This window comes from Ornithodoros turicata, chromosome 6 (assembly GCF_037126465.1).
Source record: "Ornithodoros turicata isolate Travis chromosome 6, ASM3712646v1, whole genome shotgun sequence".
In the NCBI taxonomy this organism is placed as follows: domain Eukaryota; kingdom Metazoa; phylum Arthropoda; class Arachnida; order Ixodida; family Argasidae; genus Ornithodoros; species Ornithodoros turicata.
Window position 1 is genome coordinate 72,300,446 of NC_088206.1, and position 19,688 is coordinate 72,320,133.

The window sequence follows — 19,688 nt, forward strand, 5'->3', positions numbered from 1 at the left end:
AAAAAATAACTTAGTGAGTATATGTCCAAAGAAAGAACGCCACGCGAGGTTCGAGATTTGACGGGACTGCAGAGAATACTCAGTGAGCTTCACGCTCGCATAACACAGCTACGTATGTCTTCTGGCTAGTTGCCAAGCGTTTGTCCTTAAGACCTATGGTCTGCTCGATATTTCTGACGTCATCACCATGACGTCACATGATTGATCACTGTCATCAAGTGCTGTACGTGGAGTTAACACATGTGTTTCGCATGCTTTGAAGCGTGTCTGATTGAACTTGACTGGGGATACTCTTTCGGGCTGCTGCTAATTATATTCCTGCTTAGCACACCGTGAAGACTTAAATGTTTCGTCGTTTTAACTTTTACGATGTCGGAGAATGGTTGAAGCTAATATAATATGCATGTTTAACATGTATATGCCTCATTACACGCAACCCTGTGAATGAGTTTGCGTGTCTAGAATCCAGATGTCTCACTTTGTAGAGTTCTTCAGCCACCCGGTTTCCATGTACCTTACGTATTGCAAACAATACTGCCTCGAGAATACTGCTGCAGCTTTCATGCGCTGCCATCAACACATCGTACCGTTACACGTACAATCAGGCATGCATGAACATTTTAAGCCTGATCCGCAAATATTGACCTCCCCCCCCTTTTGAACTGGGAAGCAGTTCAACAAGAGCTCTCTACACATCAAAGGCACAACATTATTTTGACTCTGAGGCGAAAGTTCCGCCCGAGACCGTCGAAAATTGAGATAAGGAGCCGTCTGTAGGGCTAGACACACAAGTGCAAGCCTACACGCTTTGTGTCGGAAGAGCGAAGTTGATCTCCGGAAGGGAGCACAGAAGCCACGATGTCTCCTTCTCGCCACCAATTTGAGTTTCACTGTGTACACATCACTGATAGTGGCTCCGTTATTTTCTACACAATAAGACGATAAGAAAGCTGCGTAAAAATGGAAGGTGTGCAGTTTCAATGCAAGCTTTCCTCCTTTTAGGGAGTAAAAACGAAGAGAAAGAAAGGAACCTGGAGATGACCGTGATTATGAGACAATGCACATTGAGCAGCGACATTTACGCCTCCTTTCTGTTCTCTCTCTCTCTCTCTTTCGGGCATAATGTGCAGTGTGCCAGGACGTTTGGTCCAAGCAAAGTTTTGACTAAAAATATCAGGCAATTACAGAATCGCATGTACTGTGTGGCAAAGTACACGTGTTGTAATATCTTCATTGTTAGTGGAGAGTTAGTTAGAAAAGAAAAATATGGAAGTGTTATGTTATGTTAGTGGAAGTATGGTCCATTATTTGTTTTGTCGTAACGTCTCTAGAAACGGTAGTAAAGTGTACAGAATGTGCAATGAACAACGGTGCAAACTTAAATCTACCAGAACATCTAAAAAAAAAATCAAAACCCCGGCGATAGCGGACTATTAACCTTATTTCTTAATTTATCTCCCCATTCGTTCATTTATACTTAATAAATAGAGTTTCTAGCGAGACGGAAAACTACACTCTTAAAAATGAACTTCACCGCATAGCACGCTCCTAGCCAACCATTATCTCGAATGATATCGTTATCTGCCCTGATTTATTGAAAACACGGGGCGTACGCCTTTTCTGTGACAATTATGAACAGCATAAGTGTCACAGAAATGGCGTAGGCCCCCGTTTTCAACAAATCAGGGCAGGTAACGATATCATTCGAGATAATGGTTGGCCAGGAGCGTGCTATGAGGTGAAGTTCATTTTTAAGAGTGTACGCTTCAAAATGGAGACTTTCTAGTAGAAATGTGAAAACGCGAAGTACGCGCGTAAATGTAAAGTATAGATAAAGAGTACAGAGAAAGATAAAAGCATAAAACTGATCATCATATCTGGGAGAATAGACATCGTGACGATAGTTTCTCCTCAGTATAGGAGCAACTGTCCTTCGTCCCTTCCTCCTGCGGTCCTGTTGATCTATACACGTCCACTCGGGGTACTCGGGGTACTGTTCTCGAGAGACGTTTTCTCGACCACACCTGTCCTTCTCTTCTCACACTTTATGGCGGCATTTTGGCACTTAGAAAGCACGTCGGCACAATGGACAGCGAAGCACAGGAGTACACAGTCAGTCTTTTTTTTTTTTTCTTGTCGCAGGCCCACAAAGTCGGTTCGATGAAATGGAAGAGCTGTGGATTCCTAAGTGCTCTTCAGGATAGTCGAAAATGGGTTGGGTCCTCGACGTTTTGGGCTGTTTGGTAGTCGGGTTGAAGTTTCTGGAAAAGAAAACGGAAGTTAGATTTTTCTTCATCTTCTTCCTCTTTCTGTAGAGGAAAGATAAACATATATCGATTTGGGAAGGTCTAAGAATAGACGCTGTTGACTCGTCGGGTTTTTGCTCTTGGTTAATCTCTGTTTCATCAACTCAACTTTACTCACAACATAGACTTCGGAGGCGCATCTAAGGGTGGGAGCTCAATACGGTTGCCTTGGTGCTATATTCTAGTTTTGATATTATTTATTTATATATGTGTCTACTAACAGCCTAAAGCCTTACCAGCAGTACACAATAAAAACACACAACATAGGAATGTATTAATACAATAAAATTAAACGTTCATAGCACAATGAAAAAGCAGCTCGCATTGGCCGTACTTATACAAACGTCAGAGTTCACATGCGCGACGAAGAGCTGATTGGACACTTTTACTATTACTATTAAACGAGTCAACGCAAGCACAATTAATGTTACTTAAAATCTGTATTCCTAATGAGGGACATTATGCAGAGTGACTGAGAATCGAACACAACTGAACGTATTCACGATGACGATGGGTGTACACAGGCCCGACGAGAGTGAGGGGGGATTTCTCTTCCCCCCTCCCGTACTGTCTTAGATGCAGTCTCACTATAACACCCCCCCCCCCCCCCATGATGTCAGTTCTGTCGTTGACGTCACATTTCTTGCACCTGTTTCCTGCCGATAACAGTGGCACATCCTACTAAATTGGCGCTTTGCCATCATCACTTGTTCCGATGACGACACGCAGAATGCGTCACGCGCGGGTACACAGAGTGGAATACAGGAAAAGAATCGGAGTCAACGTCGTGGTGCTCCGACATAGAGATATTCTGCTCGCCCCCTTCAGCGACATTTTTGTCATCACCCGTCCCAATAAATGTCTCGCAATCTTCACACGGCACAAAATTGGGTCTCGACGTGTTTGACATGATCATTATGGCATCGCTTCGCGAAAATGGATCCAGTCCACACGTAAAAGTCTGGAAAGCACTTCCTGCGCGATATCCTCGCATAGAGCTATTCTGCTATGCATGTTGTTGGCACTACATAGAAGAGGCGCGCAGCATTATGCGCGCTTGAAGGCGTGTCTCCTCTTTCTTCCTCAGACTCAACAGGGAAGTGGGAGGTAGGCTTTTCAAAGTGGATTTCTGTCTCGCGTCAGCCGGAGGAAATTGGAACAAAATGCTTTCCGGAGTAGGGAAGAGATTAAAGCACAGACAAGGACGGGAGCGTCCTTCTAGGTCTTAGAGGATGCTGTTAGGGGGATTGGTATGTACGATGGTAAGTCAAGAAAGTGGAGGATTAGGAGGGATTGTATGCAGTAATTCCTGCAAATCTCCTTTAGGTCGACCCGCGTACGACGTTTTCTCGACGGAAAAACGTCGAGGGCTCGACGGTTTTCCGCTCGGTTTCGGAAACAATAGGCGCGAGCCTGTCTCGTCAACGTCTGGAGCAAGTAGATACTTGGGGCTAACGGCGGGAGCGGCGCGTCGGCGTCGGCCTTGACCAAGCGGTGCCTGCCGGAAGCGGTCGCCAGCACAGCAGTGTGCTCACGCCGGCGTGGACAGACAGTGAAAGCAGACGACCAAGTTGGCGTACGGACGATGTGGGCAACACAATTTAGGACAGAGTTACAAAACACCTAGGTTCCTGCGACGGTTGTCTCCCTCGATCCTCGAAAGACCTACCGTCTGTTGCGTAGTGACGCGTCTGTGTTCCAGGACCCAATGACCAAGCGCCAGGTGGTAAACAAGCCAGTTTAATGACAAAAAAGAAAAGAAAAAAAGCAGCGTAATTTGCTTTTAAAGAAACTGCAACACCACTCGCATTTACACGAAGACGGCAGAAGCCGACTTATCTACCGAAGGCGACATACGGCTTGCATGTAATCTGTTGCAAGTCGACTTAAATAAGCCATCGATTCAACGCCGCTGCATCGACAATGGTGGGTAGTTTAGGCGACAGCTGTCGACTGCAATTTGGCACGTAAACCGGCAAAGGCGACTTTGCAACTCGTATCCGCTACGTCACTTCCTCCCCGCCAGTCATTTCCCCTCTCGCAAGGAGCAACATGGCGGAAACGGGAGCTCCTCGCAATCGGCAGAGGCGCATTTGGAATAAAAAAGAGCACGAATTTCATGCTGGGTATTATCCTGGAAATGAATATTGCATCGCAGCATGACTCCGAATCGTCGAATGTTTCTTGTCGGACTCGAAGAGGGCGCTTCTATCGGATAAGTCGCCCGTAAGTCGCCTGGCGTCTGGGATTCTTCCAGTTGTCCCAGCCTCCCACACGTAAACGAGTAGAAGTCGACTGGACGAGAAAAGTCGACTAGTCGACCTAAGTGTGCCTGTCAACGAGGCTAATAGTGGCGACATCACGTGGCACGCCACCCCCTCGTGCCCTTTCTTCGTTGTTTCCTTGGCCCACAGGCAAACGACGACGACGACATCGGTACATATACAGTGAACACTCGTTATTATGACCACGGTCGTTCCTGAAAATTTTGTTCATAATGCGTAATTGTCATATTAACGGGGGGATTTGCAGAGATTTCACAGCATTGTTCCCCAAGAGTATGGTCGTAAAGCGCGTAGGTCAGATTATCGGGGGTCATATTAACGAGGGTTCACTGTACATAACAGGTCCCACAAAATGGGCGGGCTGTTCTCGCTTTCCTCTTTTTCGGCCCGGTTTCACTAACGCTGGTTAACTTTGAACCGAGATCACGCGTTGTTAAAACTTGAATTTAACGCTCAATTCTTTTTTGTAAACGTTAGTTGGTGACGTGATGAACGTTTCACTAACAATAACTGCCTTTTGTGAAGCACAGTTAAGCGCTAAGTTAAGGGGCCGTTGATCTCGGTTCAAATGCTAATCGGCGTTGGTGAAACCGGGCCGAGTTCCTGGGTTTGCGTTAACAAATTATACGCATGCAGGATTGTGTTTTATGTTCTAAACAAAAAACCTTCACCCATTTTCTTGCTCATGACAAAGAACGCCACTAGGGGTTCCGAAGGCCAATTAGCATCGCTGACGCCGCGCAAGGAACCGTCGTTTGCGGGTGGGCTCGGCGGTTGTCCGTCGGGTTGACGTCATGACTGCCGAGCTCGGCGCTTTTCCGTCGAGAAAAACGTCGTATGCGGGACCCGCTTTATGTGGCTGACGACTCAAAGTAACGGTACTCTTCCTGAGGGAGATTTGCTGTCCTGTTTCGAATGAATCCCGCTTGCGGATCGCGAAATCGACACTTCGATACCTGTTCCGTATGTGATGTCGCAGAGACATGAAGGCAGTGGATGATTGTAAGAAAAATAGCGTTCCATGTGAAGAGCGGTAAGAAATGAAAGTAACACGCGACGTGAAAAGCGATTAATAAAAGTAACGCTCGATCGGTGAAAGGCGATAGAAAATTATAGTACCGATCGATGTGAAAAGCGATAAAAAAGTAACGCTCGACGTGAAGAGCGGTAGAACATGAAAGTAACGGTCGATGTAAAAAGCAATAAAAAGGTAACGCCCGGTGCGAAGAGCGATAGAAAATGACAGTAGCGGTCGATGTGAAAAGCGATAAAAAAACAGTAACACGCGACGTGAAGAGCGGTAAAAACTGAAAGTAACGCTCGACGTGAAGAGCGACAGAAAATGAAAGTAACACGCGACGTGAAGAGTGATACAAACTGAAGGTAACGCTCGACGTGAAGAGCAATAGAAAATGAAAGCAACGCTAGACGTGAAGAACGATAGAAGATGAAAGCAACGCACGAGGGTGATGAGCGATAGAAAATGAAAGCAACGCACGACGTGAAGAACGACAGAAAATGATTGTAACACACGACGTGAAGAATGATGAAAACAAAGTAACACGCGACGTGAAGAGTGATGGAAAATGAAAGTAACGTGCGACGTGAAGAGCGATAGAAAATGAAAGCAACGGCTGGACGTGAAGAACGATAGAGAACGAAAGCAGAGCGCGACGTGAGATCGATAAGTCTAAGTAACCACCAATATAGCATAGGGCTACGAACGTAAACACGGCGTAACGCTCGAAATACGAACGTCACGTTTAACACAGCACAAAGAATGCGCGAATTTCATGCGCTTTCGCATGACGTCATTGTATGCATGAAGATAAAAAGCCCCAAGGCTACAGCCAAGGCTAAAAGACCACTGTCGCGTCCTCAACTACACGAGGCCTAAATTACCTTCAAATACTCAATATACCACAGCCCCCGGTGGTCCACGCTATTAACCAATCTCTAGTGGTACACGTGAGCTGGACAAGCCCACTCCACCAGTTCCACACTTTGTGGAGCCACGATCTCCATATTTTTGACTCCAATCCAATCCAATCCAATCCAATCTAATCTAATCCAATCCAAACCGATTAGTCTCCCACTTTCCAACTCACCGGTGGTAGACGTACCGGCATCGGTGCACTTGTTCCATTCTTCGAGGGTGACACGGTTGTCGGAATCTTGGTCGCAGTACCGGAGGAAATTTCTCCAGCACTTTCTCAGTTTGTTCCTCGGTGGACCGTTCGTTTTTCCCTCTCCCTGAGAGAGGAAGTCTTTCCAGCCTCGTCGGAAGAGCTTCCACTCCTTCCTTTCCAGTACCTGGGTTGAATAAGATTAGGGTCAGGAGATAAAACAGGAAGAATACGACTGCTAGCAACATTGAAGTTAGTTGGGAGACACCGGACCCTGTGAGGTCTAGCTGCCCTGGTGGGTTGCTGGTTGCTACTTCGTGGTTGTGGAAGTGATATAGTGGAATGGCGTGTCTTCTACCAGTCTCTGTCTATACGGCTAGAAATCCATCGGAACGCCGTATACTCTAAGAAAAAAAGGAGTAAAACGGGGAGTAATTGCAGGTTCTACTCCCCCAGTCTGCAGTTACTCCCCATTTTAGTCCCCTAACCCGACATTTACTCCCCAGGACTGCAAATTATTGTCACTGAACTTCGCGAATGGTCTCCTGAATGCAACAGTCTACGTAAATATGTGCCCTTGGTCAATTTGAGCGGCATAAAAGGCTGTATAACTCAGACAACGTAGCAATATTCCAACCACACAGAGTAAGAAACAGTTAGCGCATCTTTCTTCGCAAATTGTGCCCTATGTATGGCGCAAGATTTTATATCACGCGATATATCACGGTTGACGGTTTGCTTCAAAGTATTTTCATGCATGTACACGAATTATGTACTTGAGACTCTTACAACTGCGCGGGAAATACAGTTTACACTCTGTGACATTCATTTACTCCCGAAAGGGACTATTTTTTGTGGCAAGGCATTTAGTCCCCAAAAGGAGTAAAAGTACTCCTCTTTTTCTTAGAGTGTACGGTAGAGCCTTCCAGTATCCTCACTAGGTTACTTTAAACCGAAGCAGCACTATATCGTTACCTATACGCCATCATCGTACAGCACGTTGACCTCAAGCTCTCACCTTGCTGTGACTAGCATCCAAGGATGAGAACTTCCACTGCACAACTTGTTCCCGCTGGGTGGAATCTTGCAGGGCGCTGAAATAACAATGTTCGGCACCAAATTATTTCCTGTCGCCTTTATCAGTTGAAAATGATGAGTATAACTATAACTAATCGTCAGTTTAATGGCAACTTCCATTGGCGGATATGGGTCAACGTTTTGTTCCGCGAAGGTGCAAAAATTGTTTGGTTGGAAGAACTTGGTCAGATGTGGAATGTTCCATAGTAGGAGGAGAGGCAAAACCTTATCTCTGTAAGAGGCATTTTTTTTTATTTTTACCCACCATTCTACGTAACGTCACACGTCGCAAAACGAGTTGATCGGGATCGAAGAGTATGCTCTCGACAAGAACTAGATATTGTAGAGTAGAAATAATGGATATTTTTTTCCCGAATTTGCCTCTTCACTGGTAGCACCAAAATTAGTGCTGGACTAGCAAACGAGCACTGCCAAGCATAGCTGGTCGCGGTTCCAGTAGTAGTAGTGGTAGTGATGGTGACAGGGAACACCGTTTTCGGCTTCACAGAGGTGGGAAACGTCACGACTGACGTCCTGGGGGAATGTGCGACCTGGGCCGACTTCTAAGGGAACTGTGCCGACATATGTCTGAAAGCGTGTGAGGAAAACCCAGGAAGAACCCCCGGACAGCACAGCCGGCAAAGGGATTCGAACCCTTGCGTTTCCTTGCGTGGCTGCGTCGCTATGTACCCCGCGTGGACACTCGAATCCCAGAAAAGCGGCTGGGATCGTCTTGTGCGCGAGGCGTTTGGCTTCCGCGCAGACTTGTACGTATTTAGAGCATTGTATTTAAAATACTGTATTTTAAATACAATATGCGGTATTTTGGTACTCTACTCAATACTTTTTGTTTTGTGTATTTGTACTGTAATTAAAATACATTTTATGGTATTTTCTACTCAATACTCTAATTACATATTTTGGATCTCCCTGTCAACCTTTCTGTGTCTCGTCTTTCCATTATCTTGCTTGTTCAATGGAAATTTCCTGAGTCCCTCGGACTTGACCCGGACATTGGCCCTTCTTGGAAGGTTTAGGTGACTCCTATTCCTATCACACAGGGACGGCTTGCGTAATACGCCGGGTTTAGGTGATTCATGTCACATAGTGGCGACTTGCCCCATTGACCAGTGACTGGTGACTTTTTGCGTTCAAGGATAAATAGTATCTTAATTGTATTTCAAATACTTTTTCAAGTATTTCGTACTCTATCTTAATTACTTTAATCTTCATGTATTTATACTCTATCTTAATTACATTCTAACGTCAGTATTTATTATCTTATCTTAAATACATTTTTGAGTATCTTGTACATGTCTGCTTCCGCGAAAGGGAGACAGCGTTCCATTGGGGACTGAAACCCGTAGGACACCGTGGGGCATAATCTGTCCTCTCAATGGAAGTGGCCATAAATGTAACGTAGCCCACGTACCTGTTGTTTGAAGCCATTTCTTTGGCGAAATACTCGACTAGTTCAGTAATGAATGACTGTTTCTTCTTGTAGGAGCAGCCTGGGTAGAAAAGACAAAATGATGCGTCCGGCTTCACTGAATTGTTGCACTCATTAATGTAAGCTAAAGGACGTATCGTGGCTTAAAATCTCAACTAGTCACGTTTTATTTTTTTTAAACTGAAAGTCGTACGGTTCTTATCACACCACCTTAATATGGACACACAGGAAGTGCAGAGTGATTTATTTAAAAGCAACTTCCCGAAGTCCAGCTTGAGACATTCTTAGGATGTCATATTTTGCCGTGCTGCTAATGAACAGCGTGCCGCTGACGTGTTCCTTGATTCCTAAGCACGTGGGGCTTCTGAGAGGGATGTGCCCAAGAAAAATAGCCCAAAAAGAACACGAGGAAGACGACAAAGAAAGGATTTAAATAAGTCAGGCCGCGACTGGTAAATGGCACTGCGAAAAGCTTCGCCTGTTCTCGCTGCATACCAGCCGTGAACTTCGATTAAACTTTCCTTACGTAATATAACAACCTTTGAACGAGTAACGAATTTCCAGCAACTTACCCAATATTGTGTATTCTTACTAGGCGCACTCATCGAGTTAAGGCCTTGGTTGTCCGTTACATCACCCTCTAAACAGGGGTGCTCCCTACATCACCCTAATAGCTTAGCGACGACTTCCGGGAGAAAAGCAGACAGGAAGTAGTCAGACTCCAATTTCAGAAAATTGCTTCGTATTCCCTCGTTTATTTTCTTTATTTTTTCGAAATTTTTCGTTCAGGACAATGCCCCCGTGTGCCTGTGCAATATTTGACATAGTTTCCAATTTCTGTATTCATAAAAACCACGCGCCTAAGCCTTTCTTCGTTCCCTTCCCAATGCAATCTTAGGTCAGCAGAAATTGAACGCCCCTTCGCAGACATTCACGCGACTTAAGAGCCACATTACAGGGTAGCTTCCTGCATTAAAAGAACACCGGCTACTTTAGATAAGAAACCCCCCCCCCCCCCCCCCACGCCCCCCAACAGTAGCTCACTGTCTTGTATGTCTTCACGCATTACAAAATACACCCAGTAGCGTAGAGATAACCTCCCGAATATTCTTCTCTTTTTTTTTTTCGGTATAAACCGTACTTTTTGTCTCTCTTTTTTCCGCTTGTTTATGTTGGACTCCAAGTTAGAGATTAGCATGCAGACGACGTCTCACGCCAGTGGCCGTGAGGGCGCCGTGGGGGCATACGACTTCTTGACGCCGGCGTTGCTCTTCTTGCTCCGCCGGTCTATTTTATTTATCGATTTATTTATTTTTTAGTGTGCAGTATACGTGTTTCCTGAGCGATGTACGCGCGTCGTAAGATTCCAGCAGCGCACGAACAAATTGTCGTGCGCGGAATTAAGTTGACATTGATTTAATAGCCACAGTGCGCGCACACTGTTGCTATACGTGTCTCTGTGCGCACTGGGAACGAGGTTGCAATGTAAGGTTGCTACCACGGGGTCAAGAGTCGTGTTACGCATCTGGCTTCTTTATTTTAGTAGTTTTTTTTTTATAGTCTCTTTGTGACTTGGGAGAAAGTGGAAGCAGGAAGAAGGGAAAGTGCTTCCGTGATGTTTGCGCGGTGCTTTGAATATTTTCTTTCGTGCTTGTAGTTGTTTTTTGCAATATATTTATATGCATATATATATGACCCGTATAAAGTGATACAAATTATCTATCTCTAAACAAATCGCGGTGATATTTGCATGCAGATAACGGAACGTATGTTCGACGTGGACGTTATGGGACCTCCGGGGCATGAAAGCTGCAACGAATCAGCTACTGATTTAACTATGCAGATTTTTCAGACCTACAGTAGAAAGGTTTGACGCATTTCCCCTGGTAACACTCAGTGGTAGCCATCTGACTAGTTTCTATTAGTAGTGTAAAATGTGTAATAAATCAGAAATAATGTAATAAGTGGTAGCAGTAAGATCTGGTTATGGCAGAATAATGTTACGCGTCGTCAATTCGAGGGCCACCGATATTTCGAACGCGAACAGAAAAACAGACCGCTAACGTAGAATAACGCTTCTTTTACGTCCGCTTATAAAGAAAAAGGCATCGCAAAAATGTTTTATTCGTGCGTCAAATGAGAGAGACCTATAGCCCACTTTCATCTTTTTATGTTTTATCTTATATTTTATATTATCTTATATTATATCTTATATTATATCTTATCTATTTTATCGTCTTTATCTACGCTCTGTAGCAACATAGAAAGTGTCTCTGCGAAGATAGCGTGAATCCGAAGTCAGTTGGAGACAGATTAGTATATACCTTTGAATGCGCGTGCATGCTGTCTCGCCGCTGCGCAGTCAGGCTTGGTCCCCAAAGTGGGGATTCCCCTGATGGGTCTGCCCGTGCGTGGGTTGACGCACCAACAGTAACCCGTATGACACTGGGCTTCAGCGTACAATCCATCAGGTCGGCACTCCGGAACGTACACGCGACCTCGTGGAGACAGTCTGGCTTGCTCCTCGGCTTGACGACGGGAATGGAGGCAGTCTTGCGTGTCGTCTGCGAGAAAAACGCATACATGTCACGGCGCATTTTTTTTCTTCTTTTTCTGGGAAGGTTCGTGTACGTCTTTATGAAGCCTGACTAAGTTTATAGCCAGACGGCTTTTACAAGAATGAGGTCCGCGACGTTCGTTCTTAAGTTTGTGCGGCGGTAAGCGGTTTAAGCGCCTTTATAATCACCCTTAAAATGATGGTGGTGGTGGTGATGGTGAAAGGCTTGCCGTTGTCGGCCTCACACTCTAAAAACTGAACCTCACCGCATAGCACGCTCTGCGCCAACCATTGCCACGAATGATAGGGTTATCGCTTCTGATTCGAAGAGAGAGGGGGGCGTACGCCTTTTTGTGTCAATTTGGATACATGATAATTGACACAAAAAGGCGTACGCCTCCCTCTCTCCTCGAATCAAAAGCGATAACCCTATCATTCGTGGCAATGGTTGGCGCAAAGCGTGCTATGAGGTGAAGTTCAGTTTTTAGAGTGCACGTATGTGGGCAACGTCACGACTGACGCCCTGGGGGAATGTGCGTCCTGGGCCGACTTCCAAGGCAACTGTGCCGACATATGTCTGAGAGCGTCTGAGGAAAACCCGGGAAAAACGAACTTTACCGCATAGCACGCTCCTAGCCAACCATTCATCCCGAGTGACATCGTTCTTTCCTCTGGTTTGCTGAGAACGGGGGGCGTACGCCATTTTTGTGGCATTATGTAGTACATAATGCTGTACACAGAAATGGCGTACGCCCCTCGTTTTCATCAACTCAGGGTAGAGAACGTTGTCATTCGGGATGAATGGTTGGCTAGGAGCGTGCTATGCGGTGAAGCTCGTTTTTTTTTTAGAGTGATGCGTCTACTAAGAGAGAAATATGTATATATATCTTTGTTGACACATATATTAAGCAGTTTACAATGAGGCCTGCGAGGCAGTCAATGTCAACTAACATGCAGTGTTGTGTGTCATCTGCTTGGGTTATTGGTAGGGCGATAAAAGTCGATATCCTTTAGCATAATAGTTTTCTGAATTTTTCATTTCCCTATAAGAAAAGGTCAGACGCCTCCGCAGGCTATACGGAACGTGACATTTCTCTAACGAGGGGTCTGCAACCGATTGCAGACGACAGCTGATGACGCGAAGCGCTGCAATTTTGCGTAATGAAAGATATCCTGAGAGCTTTTTATGGAAACTTTTTTATAGAAACCTTTTATATATACAGAGTTTACCAATATGAAGCTCTGCTGCGTCACTTCTCCACTGTAAAAAATAAAAGTGGTACAGAAGGCGTCACAACTCTCGTCTGTGATGTACAACGTGCTCACAGAGCATGCACATCAACATTTGGTTGAGAGCCTTCCTTTTGTTTGACGGAGTTCCGAAGGAGAATTCAACAAAATGAAAACTTTCGAACGATTTTGAACCTTCCAATATTTCTTCCAATGTAACTCGCAATCAACCTTTTAATTAATTTTCGCTTATTTACAAAATGTATTACGTTGTCTTGGGAAACAATATTTTGGTGGTGACAAGATGTTTGGTCCTTCGAAATATCGTTCGCCAAACCTTCTGAGGTCTTAAGCATTACAAAGAAATGGTTGTCTGCAAGAATGCGAAAGCATATAACCTAACTTGGTCGGCGTACATGTTGTTTGCTGTCAAAGTTTACAAATATCGACATGGCAAAAGGTACGGACTGCTGGCTCTTCGCGCCTATGTTCAATATTGATGCGCGCGTTTCATATCTGTGCACGCGCGATACTTTCTTAAAGTGGTCTTTGATATTTACGAACCCACATGTTTTGTTCCATGGCTTCTCCTATAGTCATACTGTGAATAGAATAGAACTTACTCCTCCAATAAACAGTAAGAATTGTGCTTTCGTTTCACCGCAAACAGGGAAACTGGTATTTGTTCGTGCCGCCGGCAACACTGCCACCAGCGCACAGGTCTACTATGGAGTCAGTCTTGCGTAATATTTGCGGCGAAATACGCGTCACATCGTATTACTTCCATAAGGCTTCACTTTCGATCTCGAACGGGACGAAGTAATTTTGTGCTCTGATGGCTTCTGAAGCGGATTGAGTCTTTTGTCGAGAATGAAATCGTTTCCCAGATACAGCTTTTGGCTCTCTATTTAGGGGAGAAAAGCGATGTCGATGGAGCTTGAAACGATTATGATGAAATTTTAGAGGGCGGGATTAGTGTGGTACTTTATTCCTCTAGAAGCAGAAAGTAGTTAATGTTCAATAAAATTTTAAAGAATAGCTCGTCCTGCCGTGCTCAGTATAAGCAGGACAGTATACAGAAACTGCGCATGGGAATCCAATCACATCTCGTGTGTGCATTGAAACGGTGTCCTCGAACAACCGTATGTACGTCTGTCTAGGAAGTTTTTATCCAATAAGTTAGCTGCTTTAAATAGAAGCTTCAATGTTTTTCTAAACAAAATGAATTCTGCGTTAAATACAGGTTTCCATTCTGCTTTTTTTATTTTCCAAAGAAAGTAATTTGCATGAAATAGAAGTCTTCACGTTATTTTTGTGCAGAAAATTAAGATGCGTTAAATACAGTGCTTCCCTATTGTTTTTGCACAAAAACGTCATCTGCGTCAAATATATAAGTTTTCATGTTCTGTTTGTACCAAAAATGTAACCTGCGTTGGACACATGTTTTCATATCGCTTTTGTGCAAAAAAAAAAAAAAAAAAAAGAAAAGGTGCGTACTCATGCACTTTGGCTGAAAAAAAAAAAGAAGAAAAATACAGAAATCTGCAAACAGTGACTTCGATAATTAGCGGATGACTCGAAAATACGACGTACCATCACCTCTGGAGATGACTGGCTCTTCTGTCGAAAGGCGCTCGCTTCTCAACCTGTTCTGAGGCCTTCCCCAACCACCGCCAGGGGGACCTAGTAGCCACAGAATATATGATCGCAGGTTAGGCACAGAAAAGAGAAATTTAGTGAGCCGAAGCATGTCTGAGAATTCAGACGACATTGACAGGCCTTGCGCAAAGGTGCTCTAATGCTTGCGCCGCGGTATATTCCCTAGCACGGAACTATGCCAGGAAAAAAAGATACAGAGTATGGGAAGTGTAACAAGAGCACGATCTTGGGTCTAAAAAGAAAATTAACGGATACTCCGTTGGGAGAACAAACGCATCGTGATGTTTGTATACGGTTATCGATCTCTATCAGCACGACAGAAACCGAGGAGAATTTAGTATTGCTCACAGTTGTCTTGCGATATGAAACCACGCAATTAGTGAGTGTTATAGTAGACAGCTGAAAACGTGGCTTCCGAAGTACCGTATACACTCTTAGAAATGAACTTCACCGCATAGCACGCTCCTAGTCAACCATGATCTCGAATGATATCGTTATCTGGCCTGATTTGTTGAAACCGGGAGGCGTACGCCTTTTTTGTGACAGTTATTAACAGCATAAGTGTCACAAAAAAGGCGTACGCCTCCCATTTTCAACGAATCAGGGCAGATAAGGATATCATTCCAGATTATGGGTGGCTAGAAGGGTGCTATGTGGTGAAGTACATGTGGTGAAGTATATGTGGTGAAGTGCTATGTGGTGAAGTGGTGAAGTATGTGGTGGGTGTATAGCCACCGCATTCAATCAACAGATAAGATAATAGCGAGTTTTAGTGTATCGTACGCTGGTCGCCCTTGCGTACACTCTTAAAAATGGGTTTCACCGCATAGCACGCTCCTAGCCAACCATTATCTCGAATGATATTCTTATCTGTCCGGATTTGTTGAAAACGGGAGGCGTACGCCTTTTCTGTGACACTTATGCTGTTCATAATTGCCGCAAAAGGGCGTACACCTCCCGTTTTCTACGAATCGGGGCAGATAACGATATCATTCGAGATGATAGTTGGCTAGGAGAGTGCTATGCGGTGAAGTTCATTTTTAAGAGCGTACGTAAGAGATAGCGTTGGCGGTTCTGCGCACGCGCAAAACATAAGAGTTTCGCGCCGCTTGCGCGGAAACACAACGCTATTCCTTACGTACGCTGTCGCCTATATGCGTACGTAAGGGATAGCAGGGTGGTTCTGCGCAAAGCGCAAAGACTGGCTTGTGTCTTGCACGTGCGTTGAAGGGATTGCGTACGTCAGCACCTTTCTCCAGAGTTGACTAAAGCTTTGCCTGCCAAACTTGATGGAAGATCAGGAAGAGATCTTCAAGAAACAGCACCGCAAGCGGTACTGCCCCGACGACCTTGTTATCGGCCGCGCGTTCAAAGACACGGCCCACCCAGGGGCGGACCGCGTTATCAAGGGGCCCTTCTCCAAATATGAAGGACCGGCTCCCTTTCGCCTCCCTCCACCGCGAAAGATCCTGGCCCTAAAGGCGAAAGATCAATACGCGGATTTGAAGGGAGACCAGAGCAGAGACCAGAGCTCGAAGAAACGACGTCTTCGCTTCTCAATGGCCTCGTTTAAGCCTTGATGGAACACCGTAGAAAGTGCATAATTAGTGATCGTTAAATAAGCATACAACTGGACTTGGGAATCGAAGTACTCTATGCAGCGTCACCGTTCTATTTCGTCGGTTCGTTGGTCGCGGCTGCTGACAAAACGATGGGCAATGGGCAAAGCAAATTTCGCTTGTCCCATATCCTGCAGTTGGCAATACCAAAGCAAAAGACTAAAACAAATAAATAAAGGCTAAAACGTTAAGCAAGATGGGCTCACTAATTATGTGACTCATCTAATCAGTCAACAGTACAACAACTGGGGCAAGCATTGGGCATCCTACAGATGGCAATACCCTTCGTATCCACGTTCCTTAATGTTCGCCGGGGAGGGAGACGCAGCAGTGAGTGCCTGCTCTTCGTTTTTAGGGCGAGGGCAGTACTATTTTTGAGGCGTGATGTGGGCAAGCTGTGGGACCTGAGATGGAGGCTGCTGACACTGATCTTCTTGGTAGCGGAGCAGTATTGCTCCGTTGTTACATTTTAGGGCGAGAGAGCAGTAATATTTTTGAAATGCGATGTGGGCAAGAATTAGGCATGCATTATTGCTAGCAGTACTGTTCCTGTGGAAAAATTTTTCTTAAATCAAGCGTTGTAAATTTGCGGGGTATGAGGTAATGTTTTTGAAATGCAACGTGATGGTCAAGCATGACGACTTGTCCCATCCTTCAATTTTTGAACGGTTTTGTTCAAATCCGTGTAGTAGTATTTCTGTAACCGGTAACGCGATGTGGTCAGTCATTGCGACTTGTCCTATCCTCCAGGTAGCAATACAGAATATGTACATGTTCCCCGGATTGTTCTTTTGGAGTTCATAACGTGTCAAAAAAATTCTGCTGAACAGCGTTACGCCTTGTCCCATACTCTGGCCTTGAACAAAAAATAAATATTCTAAATATGCAAACGATCTGCGCCTGCTCTTCGTTTCAGGGCGAGAGCAGTAATATTGTTGAAACGTGACGTCGTCGACCATTGGGCATTGGAATATTCTCTATGTCTGCAACAGAAGACTCTTATTTCAAGACTGTCCGCGTGCAAAAAGCGATCTCCGTATGATCGGTATCACGGTATGTAAGACCCACCATCAGTCCACGTGCACTTCCTTTTTCATGCAGAAACTGTTTCGTCGTGTGAGTGTCTCAGAATGCGTGCTTCAGACACAGCTCCAAGCACCAGATCCCTGTGACGCCTACTTGACTGTCATGGGACGACCCCCTTCGTACCAGAGAGTCACGATGACTTCTTACCGGTTCGTTGCGGTCACAACGTACCGAGCATGTTGATGCTGGTTACTGAGGCCCGTTTGAAATAGTGGGGCGCTCCATAACTTACGCATCTGGCCTACATACATCTGTCCCATGTCCTTTTGTGGGACAAGTCTACAAACTATATAGTACGGTGTAGAGTCACTAAATAAGCTACGCTTCAGAGTAGCGACACTGTGCCGCCATGTTGTTTCGGATGACCTCCAGCGCCATCCATTTAGCGCTCTTCGAAGTGTCGTCTTCTCCCACTGCTGAACTTCACCTTCATCTATTTCTACTGCCAAAATAGAGGTGGGGCTGGAGGTCATCCGAAACAACATGGCGGCTCAGTGTCGCTACTCTGAAGCGTAGCTTATTTAGTGACTCTAGTACGGTGGAGTGAGTACTTACGCAATCTCTCCCCGTCGTCGTCGTCGTCGTCATCAGGAGCGAATTCCACTGCGGTTGCCGCCACCGGAACATGGCGGGTGGCGTCCGTGTCTCGCATGGGGGAGTCGAAGGTGTCGCTGCTGTCCTCTGAAGTCTCCGAGGGGGCGCTGTTCTGGCCGTGCTGTTCGTCTGAGTTCAACGACATAAACAGACGGAAGGAAACCACTGCATCACTAAGGGGTAAGCGGTCGTCCTATTTGACGAAGGCCACCGCACCATGGAAGATGCGGTGGCAGATATTGCAAGTCATCGTCCCGGCCTTTGTTAGGGTTAGTCGGAGAATCGGGGTTAGCGTGAAATAAGGCAAGGTGAAAGCTGTGAGGTGGTGGGAGAGGTGTTGTTCCCACGGTCGGATACGCAGTTCCTGGCGGCTGAGTCCACTAGCCCATTCGGAGATTGATGGCTTCGCGTCCCTTTCAAAGAAAACCGTTTTACCCCGTCCGAGAGTGGATGTGCAAAGCACGGTGCTTGGGAAAACTACGGTACGAAGTTATATCAGCGATCAGCCCAAGTCTCTTTGTGGTTCCATTTTTCCTTTGCTTGAGCTAGGGACAATTGTATATCATTAAATTTTCGGTGCAAATGTCACGGTAGTAAAATTCCCTAGAGTTCGAGGGAACTCTCTTTTTTTCCCCATGCAGACTTCAAAACCCCTAGATCTAGAGAAATTTCCCTAGAGTCGACAACACTAGGTGCATTCTTTTCGCTTGCACCTCCTGCACCAGATCTGAACTGGGTTATTTGCGTGCTGCACTTTCCTGTTTAAAAGAAAGGCATTACTAATAAAGTTCCTTTCAGCTGGAAAGTGCAGCACCCGAAAATCCGTCTTGCGTGGAGTCCACGGTAGTGCAGTCCAGTGCAAGTGAAAAGAATGAGCTTACTGTTTTACGGATTCCCGAGCGGAGGAGGGAGAGAGGAGAGTCAAGAAGGAGAGGGCGCATAGGGCAGCTCTTGGCTTAGATGGCGTTGGTTCAGCAGACACCGGAATAAGTGTGCTACGCGTTTTAGATGCCATCTTGAACTGTTGGGGTGACATAACCGAAGAAGAAAAGGAGTCGTTGTGGGAGGTGTACTCGCCGTCCCCGTCGTCGTGCTCCGTCGGCGTAAAGGGGATAGTCCCATCCTACAGTTGGCAATAAATGGGGATAGTTCCAGGTAGGCCTTGCGTGCCACAGGTGGCGCTTGTGTTATGCAGGTGGCGCTTTATTTTTGAAGCGTGATGTGGGCGAACTTACGCTTGTCCCATCCTACAGTTGGCAATACAAACTCAATAGGTAGTTCTCCTACTTGATGGCCATGCACACACTAGTCGCCCCCTGCATGGCTACAATACACACGCTCCGAAACCAGTGGCGCAAGATGGAGTGGCACGATACCGCCAAGCACTGCTTAGGCATTGTATAACCCGCTGTACGATGTCCGACATCGTGTTCTGCTCCATCCGCAGCTAAGAATACACGACAGACGAGTAAGTAGCTTCAGGAGCATGGGCTTACCTCTCCAGATTCGGTTCGGCTAGTACCCTGCCCTTCACGCCGTTGTGGCAAAACATACACACTGCTTTGATTTCATCCCCTCAGTACTTTTTTTCTTTTTTCTGCTACAAAGTTACGTTTGTGAAGTACTCACTACGCCTCTGCTAGTTTAGTTGTGTTTTGTTGAAGCAAGCGAGAAGTGTTAGTATGGATGTTAGTTAGGA

At 45.6% G+C, this 19,688-nt stretch overlaps 1 protein-coding gene across 3 annotated transcripts in view; it reads right to left on the reverse strand.

Moving 5' to 3' along the window:
- Positions 1-1,719: 1,719 nt before the first annotated feature.
- Positions 1,720-19,688, reverse strand: part of LOC135397302 (SPARC-related modular calcium-binding protein 2-like) — a 65,709-nt gene continuing 47,740 nt past the window's right edge. The window contains exons 7-13 of one of the 3 annotated variants that reach the window (XM_064628783.1): positions 17,951-18,118; positions 14,625-14,714; positions 11,569-11,808; positions 9,227-9,305; positions 7,736-7,811; positions 6,700-6,904; positions 1,720-2,261 (exon numbers count right to left, since the gene is read on the reverse strand). In XM_064628783.1, coding sequence (XP_064484853.1) covers positions 2,185-2,261; positions 6,700-6,904; positions 7,736-7,811; positions 9,227-9,305; positions 11,569-11,808; positions 14,625-14,714; positions 17,951-18,118 — 935 coding nt within the window. In that variant the 3' untranslated portion in view covers positions 1,720-2,184. Of the gene's footprint in view, positions 2,262-6,699; positions 6,905-7,735; positions 7,812-9,226; positions 9,306-11,568; positions 11,809-14,624; positions 14,715-17,950; positions 18,155-19,688 lie in introns of all 3 variants that reach the window. The other 2 variants (XM_064628782.1, XM_064628781.1) reach the window with 2 other exon arrangements.